The sequence below is a fragment of the Protopterus annectens genome, chromosome 1.part0, assembly GCF_019279795.1.
Source record: "Protopterus annectens isolate FY-2018-M chromosome 1.part0, PAN1.0, whole genome shotgun sequence".
NCBI classification, from domain to species: domain Eukaryota; kingdom Metazoa; phylum Chordata; order Ceratodontiformes; family Protopteridae; genus Protopterus; species Protopterus annectens.
In genome coordinates this window covers 611,112,408-611,132,804 of record NC_056725.1, presented here as the reverse complement: position 1 = coordinate 611,132,804, position 20,397 = coordinate 611,112,408, and the positions used below count along the sequence as shown (strand labels likewise).

Sequence of the window (20,397 nt, the reverse complement as noted above, 5' to 3'; positions counted from 1 at the left end):
GACTGCAATGCACATTCCGGGGAAGTCCAACGTGATAGCGGACAGGCTAAGCAGAGCTATTCTGATGCCTTACGAGTGGTCCCTGAATCATCTAGTTGCAGAACAAATCTTCAGCAGATGGGGTCAGCCTTGCTGCGACCTTTTTGCCAGCCCTCTCAATGCCAAATGCAGCAGCTACTTCACGCTGATCCCCCCACAGAGGGAGTCACCCAGGGATGCTCTAGTTCACGATTGGCCCTCCTGTCTGCTTTATGCTTTCTCTCCGTTTCCCTTGCTATCAAAAGTGATTCAGAAGGCGCAATCCCTGGGAAGCAGAATGATTCTGATTGCTCCACACTGGCCTCGTCAAGTCTGGTTCCCCTTTCTCCACCCCTACATTGTGGACACACCTTGGATTCTGGACCCTCAACCAGATTTACTGACACATATGTCGGGACAGTTCCACCCCTCTCTATGGGCCCTCCGGTTGACAGTCTGGCTACTCCACTTCCGTTGTTAGTTAGGCTTCATCACTTCTCACCTGAGGTAGTTCATATTTTATCTTCCTCTCATAAGCCTTCTACCAGGAAGATCTATTCTAGCAAATGGAAGAGGTTTTCTATTTGGGCTCATACCCAAGGAATTGACCTTTACACAGCCCCAATTGCTTCAGTCTTGGAGTTTTTGTCTATGCTTTTCTGTCAGGGCTCAGCGTCAGCTACTATTAAAGTTCAATTGGCAGCGATTTCTAACTTTCATGTTGCTAATGAGCCTAGTCTGATGGTTCCCGCACTCTGTAAGGCTTTCCTGAAGGGCACTCTATTACCCCGTCCTCCGGTCTCAGAACCTATCATGCCCTGGGATCTAAATTTTGTCCTGCAAGCCCTTACTTCACCACCCTTCGAGCCTGCAGCTTCCTGCGACCTAAAATTCTTGACCTGGAAAACTGCCTTTTTAATAGCCATCACTTCAGTCAGGCGAGTTTCAGAAATTCAAGCTCTTTCTATCAAACCTCCATACTTGATCTTTCATAAGGACAGGGTTTCTTTTAGAACAAACCCTTCCTTTCTTCCTAAAGTGGCGTCCATATCTAATCTTAATCAGTCTATTGAGTTGCCAGTGTTTTTTCCCCATTTTTCAAACAAAGGCAGACTTTAAATTTCATCAATTGGATGTACACAGACAGCTACGTTTCTATCTTCACCGAACGAAAGATCTCCGAAAATCTGATCAACTATTTGTCTCCTTTTCGGAAAACAAAATTGAGTCCCCTGTCTCCAAAGTCACCCTATCCAGATGGATTTCCAGTTGCATCTCTTTCGCTTATTCCACAGGAGGGAAAGACCTACCGTTTCTGGTCAAGGCTCACTCTACTTGGGCTGTATCTACATCTACAGCCTATCAAGCCAGGCTGTCTATGGATGATATTTGTGCGGCAGCTACTTGGGCTTCTCCTCACACATTTTTTACTCATTACAAGTTAGACGTGGTATCTAGGGGCAGGTCTTCCTTTGGTTCCACAGTGAGCCTCCCAGGATGTAGGTGCTAGGGACGCTGTCCCACAGGTAAGAATGTAGGAGAGATTGGTCTACATAACATCAAGAAGTTATGTACTCACCATAACATTCGATGTATGTAGCCCATCTCGCCTCACATTGTTACTTACCCCACCCACCTTCCCCCTTCTGGAGGTTAGGTCTGATTTACAGATTTCCCTTCACTTTTAGCTTATTCTTCTTTACCTGGATGTTGTTTTGCATGGGGTATGAATGAGTGTTCGCAACAAACTAGATCTGGGGATATGGAGCAGTGTAGCATGGGATACCTGCTTAGCTCAGCCAATAGAAGACTTAGAGCTAGGAAAGTTTGGCCGAGTCGGAGCCGATATTCGGCTCTGAACCCACGGGTAAGAATGTGAGGCAAGATGGACTACATACATCGAACGTTATGTTGAGTACATAACTTCTTGTTTTTTTTTTTTAACTCTCCCATGTTTGTCTTCTGTGCTACTGCAGTAGTACAGGATTGTTCACAAATGTTGTTGCTATTGTCTGCACAGTGTCCTTTTTATATTTAAAAGTTAGCCCATTTCTACTGCAAAGAGGGTAGCATATGTATGAAATCTTGCGTACATTACAGGACTCTTAAACAACTGTTTCTCTCTTTCCCCCTCCCACCTTATCTCCTAGGTAGCTGTAAGGAATATGCCTCAGACTGGCTCCATTTGTCATGTGCTGGTGCAGTTACCTCATGTTTTCCAGCGAATTGATCCTGCAAACTTCATCTCCTTGCCTGAAGAAAGGTAACCATCATCGACATGTGGTGTATCTTAATGACAGCATGCTACTTCTTCTGTTCACACATTTTTTTTAAATTTCCTTTTTACTAGAAATATCTCTGATGTGGATGATGATGATATTATTTTTTTCAATGTAATGTGGCTAATGATGTTTTGAATCCAGCAAATCTTCAATGAACAGTCTGTAGTAGATCTGGCATACTAGTGCTGTGGCTTTAGGTTAGGCAGTCCTGTCAGACTTTGCAATATGCTGTTGCTTTGATTTCTTTAGACTCCATTTGCTCATATAGCGCTCTGATTATGTTTAAGTAGAGTGGTGCTCCTGGGCCATCACTAAAAAGAGATTGTGGTTCTTGGGGATGTACCTGGTTAACAGATGAGTAAAAGAAACACCTTTATGATAAATTGCTAACTTCTCCCCTATTTCCCACCATACCTGTATTTCTAACTATAGGCTATACAGGGTAAAGAATTAAAATCATGCAATAGGACATATTTTACTCAGACTAATAAACGTGAAGTGACGTTCATGGAATTAAAAATTAAGTTTAATAAATCAGTCTCATACACAGTTGGGCTCTTTCATCTGAAAATACATTATCAGAACCATGGAAATGGAATAATCCAGTTAAAAATAGCCATGTTGACCCCCCCCCAGAAAAGGACCAATCCAGTAAAGAAAGTGAGCACCAGTCCTGGTGTAAATCACTTAAAGTAACTGATAACGGAATGGATTTATGTGCTTCGCTTAGGGATAGCTTCTCTGAATTAATTTCAGGTATTGCTAAAATCTGTATGAGAGATGTTTTCTCTGCTAACATCAGTCCCCTGGCACATGTCCTCCTACACTGCAAGTGTCTTGTAATTCCAGAGCAGGAAATAATGCTTAGGTGTTGCATTTCTTTCCTTCTTGGTTGTGTTCATAATGAAGATTAAAATGTAGCTTGTTTGCAAAGCCTTCTCGGAGGTTGTCAGTGATGTGATTTCTCTATTTAATTTTTTTTCTGTATGACTCTTTTTTTCATTTAGTTTTGAAGGAAAGTACATAATTTCCATTTCAGGTTTACTCTGATAACATCAAACAGCTGTGTTATGAATTTGAAACTTAAAATTAAATTGTACTGTTTTTTTTTGTTTTGTTTTGTTTTGTTTTTTTATTGACAGATGTTCCTGTTTAATCGTTTAAATTAGTCGACCCATAACAGCCTTGAGTCAAAATAATGAAGTTAAGATGTGACATTTTAGACTGCCTTATAATGGTACATGAGGGATGGAGTCAGTCCAGTGAAACTGGTGTGGTGTGGTGCTTAGAGAAGAATATGGAACTGGTGGTACTGAGACAACTTTGAGGCAGCTAGGGTTTTTGCTTTTACAGGACAGACATACAAGAGATTGAGCACAGAAAAAAAACTCGCTTACAATATTTATAATCAGTGGACTAAAACTAAATGCCAAAAATGCATAATAGTTCTCTGTAATTATTACAGTGAGAACACACCCTAGAAAATTGATGCGGTAGTTAGAGACCTGGGAAACTATGCAGACAGCGAACTGTCCTCTGATCACCATTTATCTACCATTGTAAAAAAGTACTTTTTTTTTATTGCACATCTTATTACTTAAGGGTACAGTGCCCAGGGCTAGGGATATAAACATTCCACTGCATTCGCACTCATCAGGCCAATCGTTGAGTATAATGCTCCCTTCCAAATGTACTGCATAAATGCCCACAACACTTAATTGCATAAATCATAAAGACTTTGCAGACTGTCTAAGAGCCTTGTCCCTCTTTCCACTGTCATACAGGCTACTCAGGGGCGATTTCTACCTCACATACAGAGCCTCAACAGACCCTATAATGTCAGACCTATTGCAAATTCTCAAGTCCAGTGGGGGTCATAAGCACCTGCCGAAGAGATATCTCTAAATAAGTTAAGTTGAAGCAATAGATGTGTCTCATAGAGAACACCACTTTTTTGGAATTGTCTTATTCTCCACATAAAGCAAAGTATGTACCTTATATTGTTCATATGTAATCTGGATGAATGGATTGGTAACTGAATTCACCCTTGCATCCGTGTCCCTCATAGATGCAGGCAACATATAAATGCTCTGCATTATTCATACTTAAAATATGAGGGCATAAAACTTTATGGGAATGTATGGCTAGGCTTCTAAAGATGCTCATGGATCAATAGCCTAATATGAACCTATGCAATTGTCATAATTCTTAAGTAAGACAGAAGTGCTGTCGATTAGTGACTTTTTTGTTCTCTCACACACACACGTGCGCGGACACACATTTTTTCCATCAGTACCCATCCATCTCCATAAGTTACTAGTTGACACTTACCCCCCCCCCCCATTCCTGGTTGTTGTCTTTTACTACTCCACATTAACATAAGGGGGGACCCATCCTTTCCAGTGAGAATTTGCCTTTTGGAGCTATCTGTCTTTTGTGAGGAGCAATGGAGAATGAAGGTCTGGGATTCTAGACTGTCTGTGGCTGGCTTGGATTCTTTATGTTGCCTTAATCCCCTCTTTCTGTCAGTTGATAAACACGCACACAACTTTACACTGTTGGATGAGAGCTGCCCCCCTACCCTCCTTTGTAGGCTGTGCCTCCCTCATCCTTCTGTTGCATGTTCTCTCACCCAAATATCTACCAGCTGGAACTTGAGCAGTGAGACTTGAGTCATTTCCTTCCGTAGGATGGGTGAACTGACATCAAATGCTTACTACCATCTCTCCCGAGGTGGTTCCACCAGCTTCCAGACCCCCTGTGCTAATCCTGGTTGACTAGAACTCAGTCATGGCTTTGAACCAAACAGTGAGCACTGGTAACTTAGTTTGTCAGAATCTGTTTGTATACCTCTAGTTGCAACCTCTGAAACGAGTCTTTATCAAGAATGAGTTTACTTGTTGACTGAGCTAGACCACTGATCCAAATGGAATATTGTCAGGCTCAGCTCAGGGTTTACAAACAAAACTAAGAAAAGCAATACAGAAAGCAAAGCAAAGCCAATCATTTTTGATTTCATGGATCAGGCAACCAGTGTAAGGAAACTAAGTAAATGATAGTGTAGCATAGGGGACAATTAATAGTAAATGGCTTAGTCAGAAGAACAAAGTTATTAAGCATATAAATGGGAAAATGTGGAAATCATCAGCAAGAAGCTAAATTTCAGACCTAAAGCAAATACAATCATATACCATTAGCATTTACTTGGCAGTGAATGTGCAATTAGCAAGCTGTCAGCACACTGAAAAAAACTTGAACTACCATATTGTGGTAGCTTATAGATGATAGTGTTGTTACTTTGAAGTCCCAGACCCTGATGAGGGCAGGATCATTGATGCCTGCTCAACTTAAGAGAAGCAGTGAAAATGAAGATGGGAGTATAGGAGTGGAGAGAGAGGTGAGGATGGAGGGAGTTGATGGAGGCAAGGGAATGCTGGTAGCTTTGAAGAAAGAAGCAGCATTATGGAGAGTATTTAGTAGAGAATGATAAAGACTAAGAATATTGAGTTTGAATGGGGGAGGTATAAGATTATATGTAGTTTGTTGTACTGTGTAAGTGATGGGGTTATTTGAGAAACATTTACGCTTGACATGCTTGAAAGGGTAGTTTTTCAGTTCCAAGTGGAACTTCCTAAATGGTAATATGTCTTTATTGCCTGGTGTATATTCCAAGATTTTAAGAGCCAGTGTAGAGCAAAAATGTTTGGTGCCTTTTAGACTTGTTAGAGGAGTTAGCAGGTGGGTAGTGGAAGATGAGAGGTGTCTTAAATTATGTGCTAGAAGGGATCCTCCTGGTAGTGTGCACAAAAAGGGAACTCTTCTCCATGATAAATTTGAAGAGCAGGGATCCTGAAGGGTGGCAGTTCTTTGTTGCGTGGACGACCATTTTGCTTTAGCTTGAATAGTGCAGTGGTGGTCTTTTTTGAGAGAGAATTTTATAAATCTGCAAAGGTTAATTTGCTGCTGATTGTAGTGAACCAAGTTGTTTTATGAGGCAGAGGCAGTGATTTGGTAGTCTATGTTCCAGTTGGGGAAATAGGGCTCCCTAAATGCTGGAGAAAGAAAGTGGAAAATCCACCTGGCCCAGAAGAGGATTTTAATAACTTTTAATTGTGTAACCTGAGTATGATGTTGGGATTTGTGAGTGGAGTCTAGCCATATTCCAACATATTTCTGTTATCAAAATAAGCATTTGCCAGTGTTGAATGTTAGCTTGAACAGTATTTACAGTGTTTTATCTGGATGCCTTTAAGATGCAATGGAATTATGGGATAGCAGTGGTGGGAAACTGCTTAACAAACATTTCACTCATAATGCATTTGTAGTCATGGAAAATAAGTTGAAATATATGATGCCTGAATGACTGCAAACTCAGTATTCAACCTCTGGCCCAGTATGCATTGGCACCAAGTACACTATTAAGCATCATTGCTTTTCCACATTATGTTTGTCATGGATTATCCTTGACCAGCATGGAATTTGAAAAGCAGTTCCCTGCTGAGGATCAGCTCAGATAAGCTGTCTTCAGATATTTCCATCATTCCCTCTTGAGTGCTGGTCATTCCAGCAGAACTACATAATCTGAAGGTGGTGCCCCATTGCGCACCATATCCACAGTTTCTAAAAAGGCTCAATGCTCCAATAAGCTTGTGAAATCCCCATCCTGTGCCATTAATCAAGGAGCTTGAATCCTTACCACTGACAATGGAGAGGGACATGCACTTGGAATACAAATGGATACACTGTATTTCCAGATGCGGACCTCTCTGCATCAATCACAGTTTCCCTTAAGAGCACACCGGGCACACACAAACTGGGGGTCTCGGTGTCTCTGTCTTTCTCTCCCCAGGTCTCCAGTAAGGCTCCCCACTTGCACTGTAAAGCCAGTCCTTCGTGTCCGTGCCCCAAGTAGCTGACACACACACACACACACACACACACACACACACACACACACTCGCATCTGAGAAAGGCTGGCACATATTACCTGCTCTACCAGCTTTGCCCAGACTGTAAATTAGATTCACTGCCACCAGTCAGTTACTATAATGCTTTTAAAAGGGTATCCAGTTATGCTGACTGAAGTTAATATTTATACAAATGGTAGTGTTGACCAAACAGCAAGGCTTCCAGGAGTGGCCAGAGTTATCACCAATTAAATGTGTGCAAATACTCTCAAAGCTTAAATATTTTCTAAAAAGGACCAGCCACAATGACAAGTTTAAATATATTTAGTAATAAATAATAAAAGAACAATAAAATAGTAAATATATATTTGCAGTAAGCCACAGAGTTCAAATAACAGGAAATATTGAAAATAGCATTTATGAGTGGACTCATACAAATAAAGAAAAACAATCTCTAAACTAAGCTTCACAATATTCCTGACTGATTCTAGAATTACTATTCCATAATAACTTGCTTGATAGAGCAAGGCACAGTGAAATACATGAGCAGTCTTTCTAGTCAGGTCTGCCAAAACAGAATACTCAATACTCTGATATTACTCCCTGTAAAATATAATGTCCAAGATGGCTTGCAGAGTGACCTCATCTGGTCACCTGACTCTAAGTTCTCACAGTATCCCCCCTTTGATGCTAAGACAGGAATTTAGCATAGATGGCTACAATACACATCTAAATGTTTATGGCAGTGCCTGGGGCTTACGCTCTTTTTATTGAACTAAAGAACAAAGGCTTCTTCCAGACCCATCGTCTCCGGTCCTATACAGCACTGTGGGGTTCCATTTTAATGGTTTAACAGCTCATTTACATTTCCCTTATTTTTCTTAAAGTAAGCTAACTGGTCCCTCTCTGCTGTCAAAGTATCCTCTGTTAAAACACAAACATTTAATTCAGTTACAATAATACATATACATTTCTTTTCATTCTAGCAGGGTGCACTTCTGATGCATTTTAACACAAGCAAACCTCACAAATACATTTTCAGCACAAGCATCTGTACAAATCAGTTTGATATACAAATGACATATAATTATTTACAAATTTCCAGCTAGCTGTGCTGGCAAAAGTCATACATCCACTGCCCTACTACTCCTGGCATGGCTGGCAGTACTTCCTATTGTCACACATCTCCCCCATTCAAAGACTCAAGCTAATTTTTCAAGTGACCCTTAAGAAATGTGGCTTGAGAGAAATATGCCTATCTGGGAATATGTTACTCCATTCCCTGTCTTGACAGCCCGTCTGCATTGGCATTGCTGACCCCACTACAGTGTTGTGCTGTCATGTCATATGCCTGCAATCCTAAGCTCCACCTTAATAACTTGGCAGTTTGCTGGCTCTACATAGCCATATTAAGGGATTGTGGTCTGTAACTACAGTGAATTTCCTTCCATACAGATGACTGAAGTTTCTGCAGTGCCCATACTATGGCTAGACATTCCTTTTCTACAGCTTCATAACATTTCTCCCTGGATTGGAGTCTGTGGTTGAGATATATCACTGGGTGCTCTTCTTCATCTGAAGAAACCTGGCTAAGTACAGCCCCCATACCATGGTTGAAAAGCATCCACCTGCACAACAAATTCTTTGCTGTAGTCTGGATTGGCTAACACAGGCCCCTTTCCCTTGAGAACCAGATGTCTCCCTAGCTACCGCCCTCAAACCTTGTAATGTAGGGTTTGAGAGCTGAGCCTCTCTCAACTCTATCTTTGTGATTTTTCCCAGCTCCCCTTCCACAGGAAGTCTGGTATCTTCTTACAGTGGTGTCTGACTGTCAGCCTGGGTACTACCACTCACTTCTACTCTTGCAGTCACCCTGTCCAAGGGAACAACAGTACCAACAAGCAGCCGTGACTCATCTTCAGGCTCACTGCTACAGGGTAGCTCCCTCTCTGAATTAGCCACATCACCAGTCCTGGCTTCAGGGATGCAGTCTGTCTGGGTCTCCCCCAGGCTACCAGACCCACGTACCTGTCTCCAAGATTGACTGCATGTCACTGCATTCACAGAAGGTACTGCATTATCAAAATCATTTCCTATCAAGGCATCTGCAGGATGTCCTCAAACACACCTACTTGTTTGCTTCCTTTTCCACCCTCCCATGTCAAGGTGAACCCTGGCCAAAGGCATTTAAAATGGGATCCCACCTTCCCATGTCAAGGTGAACCCTGGCCAAAGGCATTTAAAATGGGATCCCTCCTAAAACTGTGACTGAAGTGGATTGCCAAAGCAAGTACTGCTCCTGTTTAAACACTGCATGCTTCACAATGGTTATATCAGAGGCTGTCTCTCTCTTGGCAGTGGCCCGTTTTCCATCCACCAAGATAGGATACAAATTCTAGTGGTAGTTTGATATCCCTGTTGTCTCCAGACAATTTACTACTGGCATTCTGTTATTCCCACTTGCTGGCTCCCCCACTTTTTGTTCCCCACCTTGCCTCCATAGACATCTGTATGCTACGTGGCCTCACTTATTACATTTGAAAGATTTAACCCTTGATCCTGGCTGTGTACCTGAACTAGTGGCTTCCCCAGTTACTGGTGGACTCTGTTGGGGCAGTTTAGGCTGCCCGCCATGGGTTCTCTTATATCCATGTGCCTCACTGAGTATCCCTTTCCTGTGCAGTGATGCCCTGCTTGCTAAGCAGAGATCCCCTGTTTTCTCCTAGCTCATTGGCAGAGTTGTAGTCCTTGTGTGCCAATCAGATTCTCATGTCCTTAGGCAAAGTGCTAAGGGCTTGATCCCCCACCAATAGATCTGACAGCCCTTGAAAAGTGGTGACCTGACACCCACACACCCACCTACCTATGAAAATAAGTGCTTAACTCAGCAATATAATCACACGCACGTCCATCTGCCTTGTATCTGTGCTCACTAAACTTTTTCTGTAAGCTTCAGGAGTTAAAATGTTTATTGGAATGTTTTAAGTTAACTGTAGCATAGTTTAAGCAATCAGTATCAACAATTTAGAAACAGTAGTTACAGCTTTACCATGGAGTAAGGGGGTCAGGAACCCAGAGCCCTTGGTCAACATTATACTGTCTACATACCCTTTCAAATATATGAATAAAACTATCAACATCATCACCCTCTGTAAATTGTGGAAGAAATTTACTAACCTTTATTGCTTCTGGGGTTCACTTATTCCCTTCCCTGTTACCTCCACGACCCTGGAGAAGAGTCAGAATCTCCCTGTCATGTTGACGCAGCATCTGCTATTCTTCAGCCTCCAAATGCCACAGCCTCTCATTTTCTTTGACCTCCAAATACCGCAGTCTGAATTTTTAAGTCCTCTGAGAAAAAAGTTGAACTGTCCTGTTTCTGAGAGCTTTACAACCCCAGTGCCAGACTGGTTGTCTTCCTGGTTGCTGGTCTGTGCTGCAGCTTTGCTTAAGGCTGCAATCATTTCCACTTTATTCAGGTTGTCCTGCACCAGTCCTTTTTCTTGGCACATTTCAGTCAACTGGTTCCTTATCAGCTTTCCATATCCTCTACTGACATTCTTGCCTGCTCACCCTGACTAAGCTAAAAAAAAAAAGTAAATCAAATATTGTGATATGAAACTCTGAATGTTTACTTTTTGGCTGCTTGAGAGTACACCTACTTTTTTTAGTGATCACTGCTTACAGGCTACAGGAGTTCAATTAATATCCCACCACTGCTATCAATATGTGACATCCCCAAGCTGAGCTAGTAATCAAGAGGCCTGACTCCTCACCACTGATGCTGGAGAGGGATGTGCATTTGTAATACAAATGGATACACTCAGTATTTCCAGATGCAGACCTCTCTGTATCAAGCACTATTTCCCTTAAGAGCACACAGGGCACACGCACAGCCCAGGGGTCTGGATGTCTTTGTCTCTTCCCCAGGTCCCCAATAAGGCTCCCCACTGGCACTGTGAAACCAGTGCTTTGTTTTCGTGCCCCAAATAGCTGACACACACTCTTTGAAATATAATTTTCATAACTACACCCCCCCGAAAAGGCTGGCACAGATTACCTGCTCTACCACCTTTCCCCAGACTATAAGATGGATTCACTGCCACTAGTCAGTTACCATAAGGCTGTTAAAAGGGTATCCAATTATGCTGAGTGGAGTTAATATTAATACAAATGGTAATGTTGACCAAACAGCAAGGCTTTCAGAAGTGGCCAGAGTTATCACCAAATAAATATGTGCAAGTACTCTCAAAGCTTAAATATTTTCTAAAAAGGACAAGCCACAATGAAAAGTTTAAATATATTTAATAATAAATAAGGGGACAAGAAAATACTAAATATATATTTACAGTAAGTCACAGAGTTCAAATTGCAGGAAATATTGAAAATAACATTGATGGACAGACTCATACAAATAAAGAACAACAATCTCTAAACTAAGCTTCACTATATTCCTGACTGACTCTAGGAGAATTACTGTTCCCTAATAACTTACTTGATAGAGCAAGGCACAATGAAATATGTGAGAAGTCTTTCTAGTTCGGTTCCCCATAACAGAATACTCAATAATTAGAGATTACGTCTTGTAAAATATAACATTTAAGATGGCTTGCAGAATGACCTCATCTGGTCACCTTGACTCTAGGTTCTCACAGTATCCGTCTTTGAAGCTGACACAGAAATTTAGCATAGATGGCTACAGTACACATCTAAATATTTATGGCAGTGCCTAGGGCTTCCCCTCTTTTTACTGAGCTAATGAAGAAAGGCTTTTTCCATACCTACCATCTGCGGTTCTATTCAGCACTGTGGGGTGCCGTTTTAAAGGTTTAAAACTCATTACATTTCTCTTATTTTTCTTAAAGTAAGCGAGCTGGTTAACCTCTGCTTTCATAGTATCCTCTGTTAAAATGTATACATTTACTTCAGTTACAATAATACATGTACATTTCTTTTCATTCCTGCAGGATGCACTGTTAGATTTTAACACATGCAAAGCTCACAAATGTATTTTCAGCACAAGCATCTGTACAAATTAGTTTGATATACAAATGACATATAATTATTTAGAAAATTCCAGCTAGGTGTGCTGGCACAAGTCATACATCCACTGTCCTACTTCTCCTGGCATTTCTGGCAGTACCTCCTATCGTCATAAAACTGTTAGGTGCAGATGCACAAACAAGAGACTCATTTTTTTCTGCAAGTTGCAGTTACATTGTGGTGAATTATAAGTATCTCCATACCCACCAGTGGCCTCTCTAAAGAGTCTGCTCCAAAGTAGGAAACATACCACCCCATATGAAATCTGGCCACACAGCCTTCAGCATGTGCAGCAGTTGATTACAGACTGTCACTTTATCAGGTTTGAAATTTAAGCTGATTTTGGACACACCTTATTGTGTCTTTGAAAAAAAAATAAGACTCTGTCTCTTCCCTTATTGATTTTTTTTTCTAAGGCTGGTGTTCCCACTACATTTCCAAGTCAATATTTCTGGAATTATTTTGCCTTTTTTTCTGTCAGTAGTAATTACAGCATCACCCAAAGATTCTCTAGTTCTTCTAGCACTTCTTCATGTTTTTTTTGTTAAATATGGCTAGTTCTTCTAGCACTTCTTCATGTTTTTTTTGTTAAATATGGCGTTCACCAGTGTATCTGTCAAGGGTCACTGCTTGCCTGTTGTATTCATTACTTTCATATAATACCTGTAAGGTTAAGCAACACTTTTACAAATGCCCGTTGACTGTGGTGTGTAAGGTTTTGTATATTATTTCAACTTGGAACTTATTTACCATAGGCATTTATGAAATTTCTGACTTCCATTTATAATTCTAACAGTCATTTTCTATTGAGTGTTGAATGTTGCCTTGAGGAGTACTTGTGGTGTTTCATTTGGATGCCTTTAGGGTGCAATGGAATGATAGGACACCAGTGCATATGTATTTTGTCTATCTGTAAATGCTCTTTATCTAGAGGGAACTGTTTATTTGTATGATGATAGCTCCCATAGCACCATGACCATCTTCTATTTGCAGCTGGCATATTCACATTATGATATTTTAGCACTGGTTTATCTGTAACCAGTTCATTGAGTGTTTCAGTGTTCTTTTTGTGATCATAGTTTCATTCCACGGCTAAGCTTAAACAGCTTTTTTAGGGGCATAATTATTTGATGCATATTAGATACAAATTTTGCAAGATTACATCATTCCCGGAGAAGTCTGTAATTCTTGTTTGCAGTCTACGTTTGGTGTGTGCACATTTGCTCTGAATTTTGCTGTATTAGATTTCACTCCCTCTGACATTAAGATATGACCCACACCTTTCGGACTTGCCAGATTTATTTTGTAATTATTCTCATTTAGCTTGAAATTATGCTGTCTTGATGTATTTATCAGCTGTATCTGACTGGTCACATGCTTGTCTGACCCATTGTAATAGACTGTCAGTAATATTTGTGACATTCCTCACCATGTGTTATTTTTCTGCCAGAGTCCTTGGTTGCATCTAGTATTGAAAAGAACTTAAAATTTGGCATTGATAAGTGTACGTATGTGCCACTTAATGTGCAGGATAGGTTCTATCCCATAGACATTAAGCGGTGTGTATGTTACGCGGACATCCTATACTTTGTATTGGGCTTTGCTTAACGTTCATCTGCACATCGTCCGATTGCATTTATAATCACTTGTACACTATGGATGTAAATGCAGTCGGTCATTGTGCAGAAGGACGTTAAGTAGCAAGCATCTTTACTGTCATTTGTAAACAATGGATGGATGTTTCCTTCATTCATTTTATTTACATTTTGTAGAATACAAATATGAGTTGTGTCTTCATTACAACAGTAATTGTATTATTTATTCACTTAACGTTGGCCCTGATTGTATGCTAATGACACCTATGTTTTCCATTTGCTTTAAATGTTAATCTGCTCTTCAGAGTCCTGCTGGTACTTTACTCAGAGCATGTATCACTGACCCACATCAAGTTTGTTCAGGGAAGCTTCCTACTCCTGTAAATAAATCAGTATTCTCGTCAAGGGTATTATTGTCTTGGCTCTGCACAGTATTAGAGATGGGATAACCACTGGGTATTGAATATGCCTTTCCTATGTATTTTATTTATGTTTGTGGAGGGAAATATTCTTGGTTCAGGTGTTTCTGTAGCCATTTGCCCCTCAAAACTATGAGAGATCTTTTAGCATATGGTCTTTGATAGCATCAAAAGCTGGGCAAAAATCTCCACTTGAAAGTTTATAAAAGAGAGAGAGAGAGACAGTAGGGAGAGTTTTTCTAGTCTGTTTTTTGGCCAATAAATTTCTTATCAGTAATCTCTGGGGCCTTTCAAGCTGCATGTTAAGTCCATCTAGATAAATGCTTAAGGGACATTGTACTCAACTATTAGGGTAGAGCAGAGAGAGATAACATCCTGTGACCTAGATGAGAAACCTTTGAAAATCAGTAGTGATAAACAGAAGTATTTCCTAACTACTGTTGGAGTGTAGTGGCCAAAGGAGAGAGAATTGTTGACCTAGATGACAAGACGTGTAACTACCCTGTCCATTTGGTGTGGGATTCAGACTGTTCTGTAATTTGCAGATTTGGGGTGTTTTTCAAAGGTGACAATGCTACACTATTTTACATCTAGTTTGAGCTCTTTCTCTGTACACCATTGGTGTATAAGCACTCATTTGTATATGTTTTGGGGAAATGGCCGACAGCCTGCTTACAGTTATCAGTGAATTTGGTTGTCCATAAGTCAGGGTTTGTGGTATGCAGGTCAGAAAAGTATAGCCCAGAAAGGAGGGTTCTCGATTCTGAAGTGGCAATTAACCCTTCAGTTGTATAAGTTTTATCCTTCAGCCTGTTTGCATTACATTTTACCCATAATTTGGCCATATCCAGGTATACTCAATTGACTGAGTAGCCACTATCCATGACCTCCCTTCCCACATCAAAAGCTTAAGGAATACCTCCTGCTATTACCTCTGACACTTCCCTGGAGCAGCCGGTCAATTTTTGGACTAAGGACTTACTGTGAAGACTGTCCTAAAGTAAATACTGGGAATGTAGGTAGCCTTACACCAACTACTGTCCTTGCAACTACCTACTTAATAACTCTTGTATGTTTTTATTAACTTCCCTTGCAAGCGATACAGCAGCCTACCGCAGACCATATGAAAATACTCCCCCCCCCCTCAGACCAACTTAGACCTTGAAATTTCCCTCAGTAAAGGTTAGGTGCCCTCCACACACTTCCAGCCTGTTTTCTTCTATCTCACCACCAGGTGGTAGCACCTGCCAACCAAAAGGCAGGATTTCTTTTACTTTACTTGGTCCCTCTCAATTGAAGCTGTCCAAATAAGCTCATAGAGCCAGCATTATCACTGCCTATACCCTGGTACGTCTATCCTTGAACAGAACCCCATTCCTAAACCTTGTAACTCTTTATTCCCTTTCCTGATATCCATTTATCCTTACCTATATACTCATCGACCATACCTTCTTACCTGCTATCTCTGCTGCAGTGGCTGATACTTTTTCTGCTGCTGGTTCTTCTTTCTGTTCTTAGCCACTCACTCCACTCCCCTACCCTACCCCCACTACATCTAAACATATACCCTCATAACCACACCCACTTCCTCTCCTACTAATTAACTACACCCCTTCCTCTTCCCCTCCCCTTCATAACTTCCCTCCACCACAATTCAAACATCATTCTCATTCAAAACACCACACATCCCTCTTCTGCCTCTATACTAACCATTGAACTCTCAAGAAACCAAAGCATGTCTCCAAAATATATATTCTTCTCCACCCAACTAATTCTCTTTATGAACCTAACCTTCATCTACTACCTCACCCAACCTAACACCCTATCTCACATCCCACTCTTCCACACAACCAGCTCTCTGAACATACCTCACTCCTACTTAGCCTTACCAATATCTCCTACACTTTATCCCATCAAACACAATCTATGTTTTCTCTACAAACTTATCTCACCTTATAAAACTTCAACCCACACCCTACCTAATATTACTTATGAAAGAAAACCCAAAAACCCCTACTACATAAAGCAGATTCTAACATCTCTACTATTATCTGGAGATGTTCACCCTAACCCGGGCCCAAACACCTCCCCCCCACCTCTAAATCCATTCAGTTAGCATCCCTTAATGCACAAAGTTTAGCTAACAAAGTTCCTAACCACCAAGCCTTGCTACACCATAACAAACCAGGTGTCTTAGGCATATCCGAAACCTGGTTAAAACCTCATATAAAAGATGTGGAGATAGTACCACCTAACTACTCCATTATCAGGACAGACAGAACCCAAAATAAAGGTGGTGGAGTAGCCCTAATCTTCTCATCCTGTCTATGCGTTACTCCCTACAATCAATCTATTCCTCAGTTCAACAATGCAGAATTAATAATAGCCCAACTTCAGTTAAATAAGCACAAAAATATATGTATAACCTCACTCTACATTCCCCCTGGAGACAATATCTCTACTCTTGAAGATATCCTCTCCTGGTTCTCAACCAATATATCGAATGAAACCATCATTATGGGAGATACCAACATCATTTGGTCCTCCACTCAATCCCATACTCCCTCCATTAACATCAACCTGTATAACTTCTCACAACTCATCAACTCCACTACTAGGCCTTCTAAAGACTTCACTACTGGCAGTATTATAGATGAGATCTTAGTCTCTCACCCCCACTATTACCCTGATAGTGGCACTCTTCCTGATTCGTTAAGCGACCACCTTCCCATCTTTGCTACATGCCTTCCTTCTCCCTTGCAAGCAACCCATAATTACATAACTTTCAGATACCAAAAAAACTTCAACCCAGAAGCCTTCTCCAACTCCTTAAAATCACTTAGCTGGAACCCCGTAAAAACTCTTCCCCTAGAAAGTGCAATCACTCACTTTAATACTACTTTCCTAAATCTTTTAGATATTCATGCTCCATTAAAAAACAGAAAAATAAAAAGCAAAACTACCCCTTGGCTAACTAAAAGCACACTAACAACCATGCGGTTAAGAGATAAAGCCCGGACATGCTATCACAAGCACAAATCTCCCACTATCCTTAATGAGTACAAAACTCTTCGCAACACAGTAAAAAAGCTTATTTCAGCAGACTCAAAACTACTACTCTTCTCTTCAAAGTAAGTACAAAACTGACCCGCAAAAATTCTGGAAAGGTATAACCCCCCCTCCTAAAACCTGGTACAACTGAAAACCCAAACCCCAACCAAAATTTACAAGAGAATGAACTTGCCACCAAATTAAACTCCTTTTTCACTGACTGTATCTCCAAACTAACCTCTTCCTTCTCATGCAACCATCCACCTCCTACTACCACTTGTCCCCCCCTACACCCCCCCTTCTCCACTCTATCACCCTACTACCTCCCAACCCCCTACATTCTCACTGAAACCAATCCCTACTTCCACTATAAAAAAACTACTGCAGAAACTAAAACCATGCACCAATGTCCCCGATAACATCCCCTCACACTTCCTCAGCACATCTGCAGATGCCATTGCCCTCCCAATTAGCATCCTAATCAACCGCTATCTCCAAGAAGGTCATGTTCCACAAATCTGGAAAAAGGCCTTTATCATTCCCCTTCATAAAGGAGGAAATAATACTAGCATTACCAACTTCTGACCCATCGCCATCCTCTCTCCTATCTCAAAATTTCTAGAAAAATTTGTCCATCTACAACTCCTTCCCTATCTATTAGACAACAATCTACTAACTCCTACTCAACACGGTTTCCGTCCTAATCATAGCACTATGACAGCCCTCCTTTCATTCCTTGAAACAGTGAATAAAGCTAGAGACTCTGGTATCACTATATCTACCATCCTACTTGATCTCTCCAAGGCATTCGACACTGTCTCCCATAACCTACTACTCACTAAACTGGCAAAGCTAAACCTATCACCTTCAGCTCTCAATTGGTTCACCAGCTATCTCTCAAACAGGCAACAAGTTGTCAAATGGAAAAAAGCCACCTCCTCTTTCCTAAACATCCCCACAGGTGTCCCACAAGGCTCCATATTAGGCCCCCTCCTCTTTAACATCTTTGTAAGTGATTACTATCACTCTATCCCCCATGCTAACATCATCCAATACGCAGATGATTCTACAGTCATCTGTGCCGCCTATTCCATTCCAACCCTCCTAAAACTCACTCAAGAAGCATTCTCCACCACAGAACAGTGGATGAAAGATAACCATCTTGCAGTTAATGCAGCTAAATCAAAACTAATGATATTTACCCCCTCTAAAACCAACACATTTAATAGACAACTATTCTCCATCACCAGTCAAAATAATACTCCACTTGAACTCGTATCTGAAACCAAACTACTAGAAGTTCAAATCGATGATAAACTTAAATTTGAATCCCGTCTACTAATAAACATTAAAGAAAAACGCCAAAAACTTGGCCTGCTCTATAGACACAAACGATTCCTCTCATCAGCTACCAAACTCACTCTCTCTTCCACATTTCTCTTACCCTCTCTCCTATATGGTGCCCCTCTTTTAACTAATCTACAATCATCTCTTAAAACTAAACTATCTGCCTGTTACAATAAAATAGCCAAATTCGCCACTAGTAACAAAGCTTCAACACATCACTGTGCACCACTCCATAAACTAAATTGGCTCGAACTTCCCAACTACCTCCTACACTCAGCTCACATATGCACACAAACTCATTTTCCAACCATCCCTCTGTCCCTCCCTATCCACTAACTTTAAAATTCACCTGACTCAAAGAATTCTCAGATCCACTAATCAAAACCTAATAGAAGTCTACAGACCCATTTGTCCCCCTGGACATAACCTCCTCTCTTTTACCCTAGCTCGACTATGGAACTCTCTCCCTCCTTCCATTCGCACCATCACTAGCCTTCCAACCTTTAAAAAATCACTTCACTCCTACCTAACATCCACATGGGAATGCTCCTGCTCCCACCCCACATAAGCATTCTCCACTTCCTGTATTCTTACTACCCTCACCTTCTCTACTCAGCTCATAATCAGTTTCTTAATATCATCTGTCATCCTGAATGCCTTCTGTATAAAAAAAAAAAAATGTTTTATTTTTGTTTTTAACTTTAATCATTGTAACCTCTATACCTTGTTATGTCTTGTATGTTATATAATGTAAATATCTGTAACATGTAAGTTTTGAAGGAGCTTTTCTCCCCAGGACTCCACTGAAAAAGGGTTCACTTGGCCCAGTGGACTATCCTGGTTAACCAACAGCAAATAAGTAAAATAAAGAAGTTTACCAAGCTGAGTAGACATGATCTGCCCTTGAGAAAGCCAAACTGCTGTGGTATGATATTTTTAATGTATTTTAAGAATTCACATATTTTACTTTACCATGCCTTTGCAAATTAGTTTAGAAAGGCTGATGTGCCTGTAATTCCAGAGCTTTAGATAATGTAACATCTGTTTATTTTAATATCTTGTCTGTTTCATTATTTCTTAAGCATAAACTGGTCTGCCTCTTATTAATGTATCCTACTATTCAACAGATTCGCAGTATTTAGCTTGATTCTTTATTGAGTGGAATAAGCATCTATAGCCTTTGTAAGATCTTTAAAGAACAAATGTCACATAAATAGCATGCTGTTGCTAGGTTCACAGTAATTCCTATAAATCTATTCAATTGCTATAATTTTGTTTTTCTCCTTTCCAAGAAAAGTTAAAGTAAAATACTTTAAAGGTCCTTGCCGTATGACACAAAAGCTAAGGTCCTGATTGCTCCCTAGATGACCTGTGTTCAGTTAGTGTCACTGATGTTGTAGGGACCGGATGGGAGAAGGTGGGAGTGAGTAGCCAACACTAGCTTGCCCATTCTGGGGGAGGGAAGATGCCTGATCTCAACTGCAGTAGCACCAGCATTTGCAGTACAACATTCTAAAGAAAGAATTAAAGGCAGCTATTACTAGGGAGGAGCAGAGTTTGCCTTCATCAACGACCAGTAGATGGAGCCACCTGATGGAGAATTCAATATGGCTATGGCTGTCAAGCCACTAAGATGTGCTTGTCTGGCAACTACAAACCCTCTCTGAAACCATGAAATCTAGTCACAGATCCAGCTAAATAAAGCAGTACAACGGCTTCAGAAAACACAAAGGAT

At 40.7% G+C, this 20,397-nt stretch overlaps 1 protein-coding gene across 3 annotated transcripts in view; it reads left to right on the top strand.

Annotated features, from left to right (window-relative positions):
• Positions 1-20,397, top strand: part of UTP25 (UTP25 small subunit processor component) — a 1,083,612-nt gene that overhangs the window by 884,325 nt on the left and 178,890 nt on the right. For all 3 annotated transcript variants that reach the window (XM_044061823.1, XM_044061814.1, XM_044061805.1), the window contains exon 10: positions 2,169-2,281. In XM_044061823.1, coding sequence (XP_043917758.1) covers positions 2,169-2,281 — 113 coding nt within the window. The remainder of the gene's footprint in view (positions 1-2,168; positions 2,282-20,397) is intronic.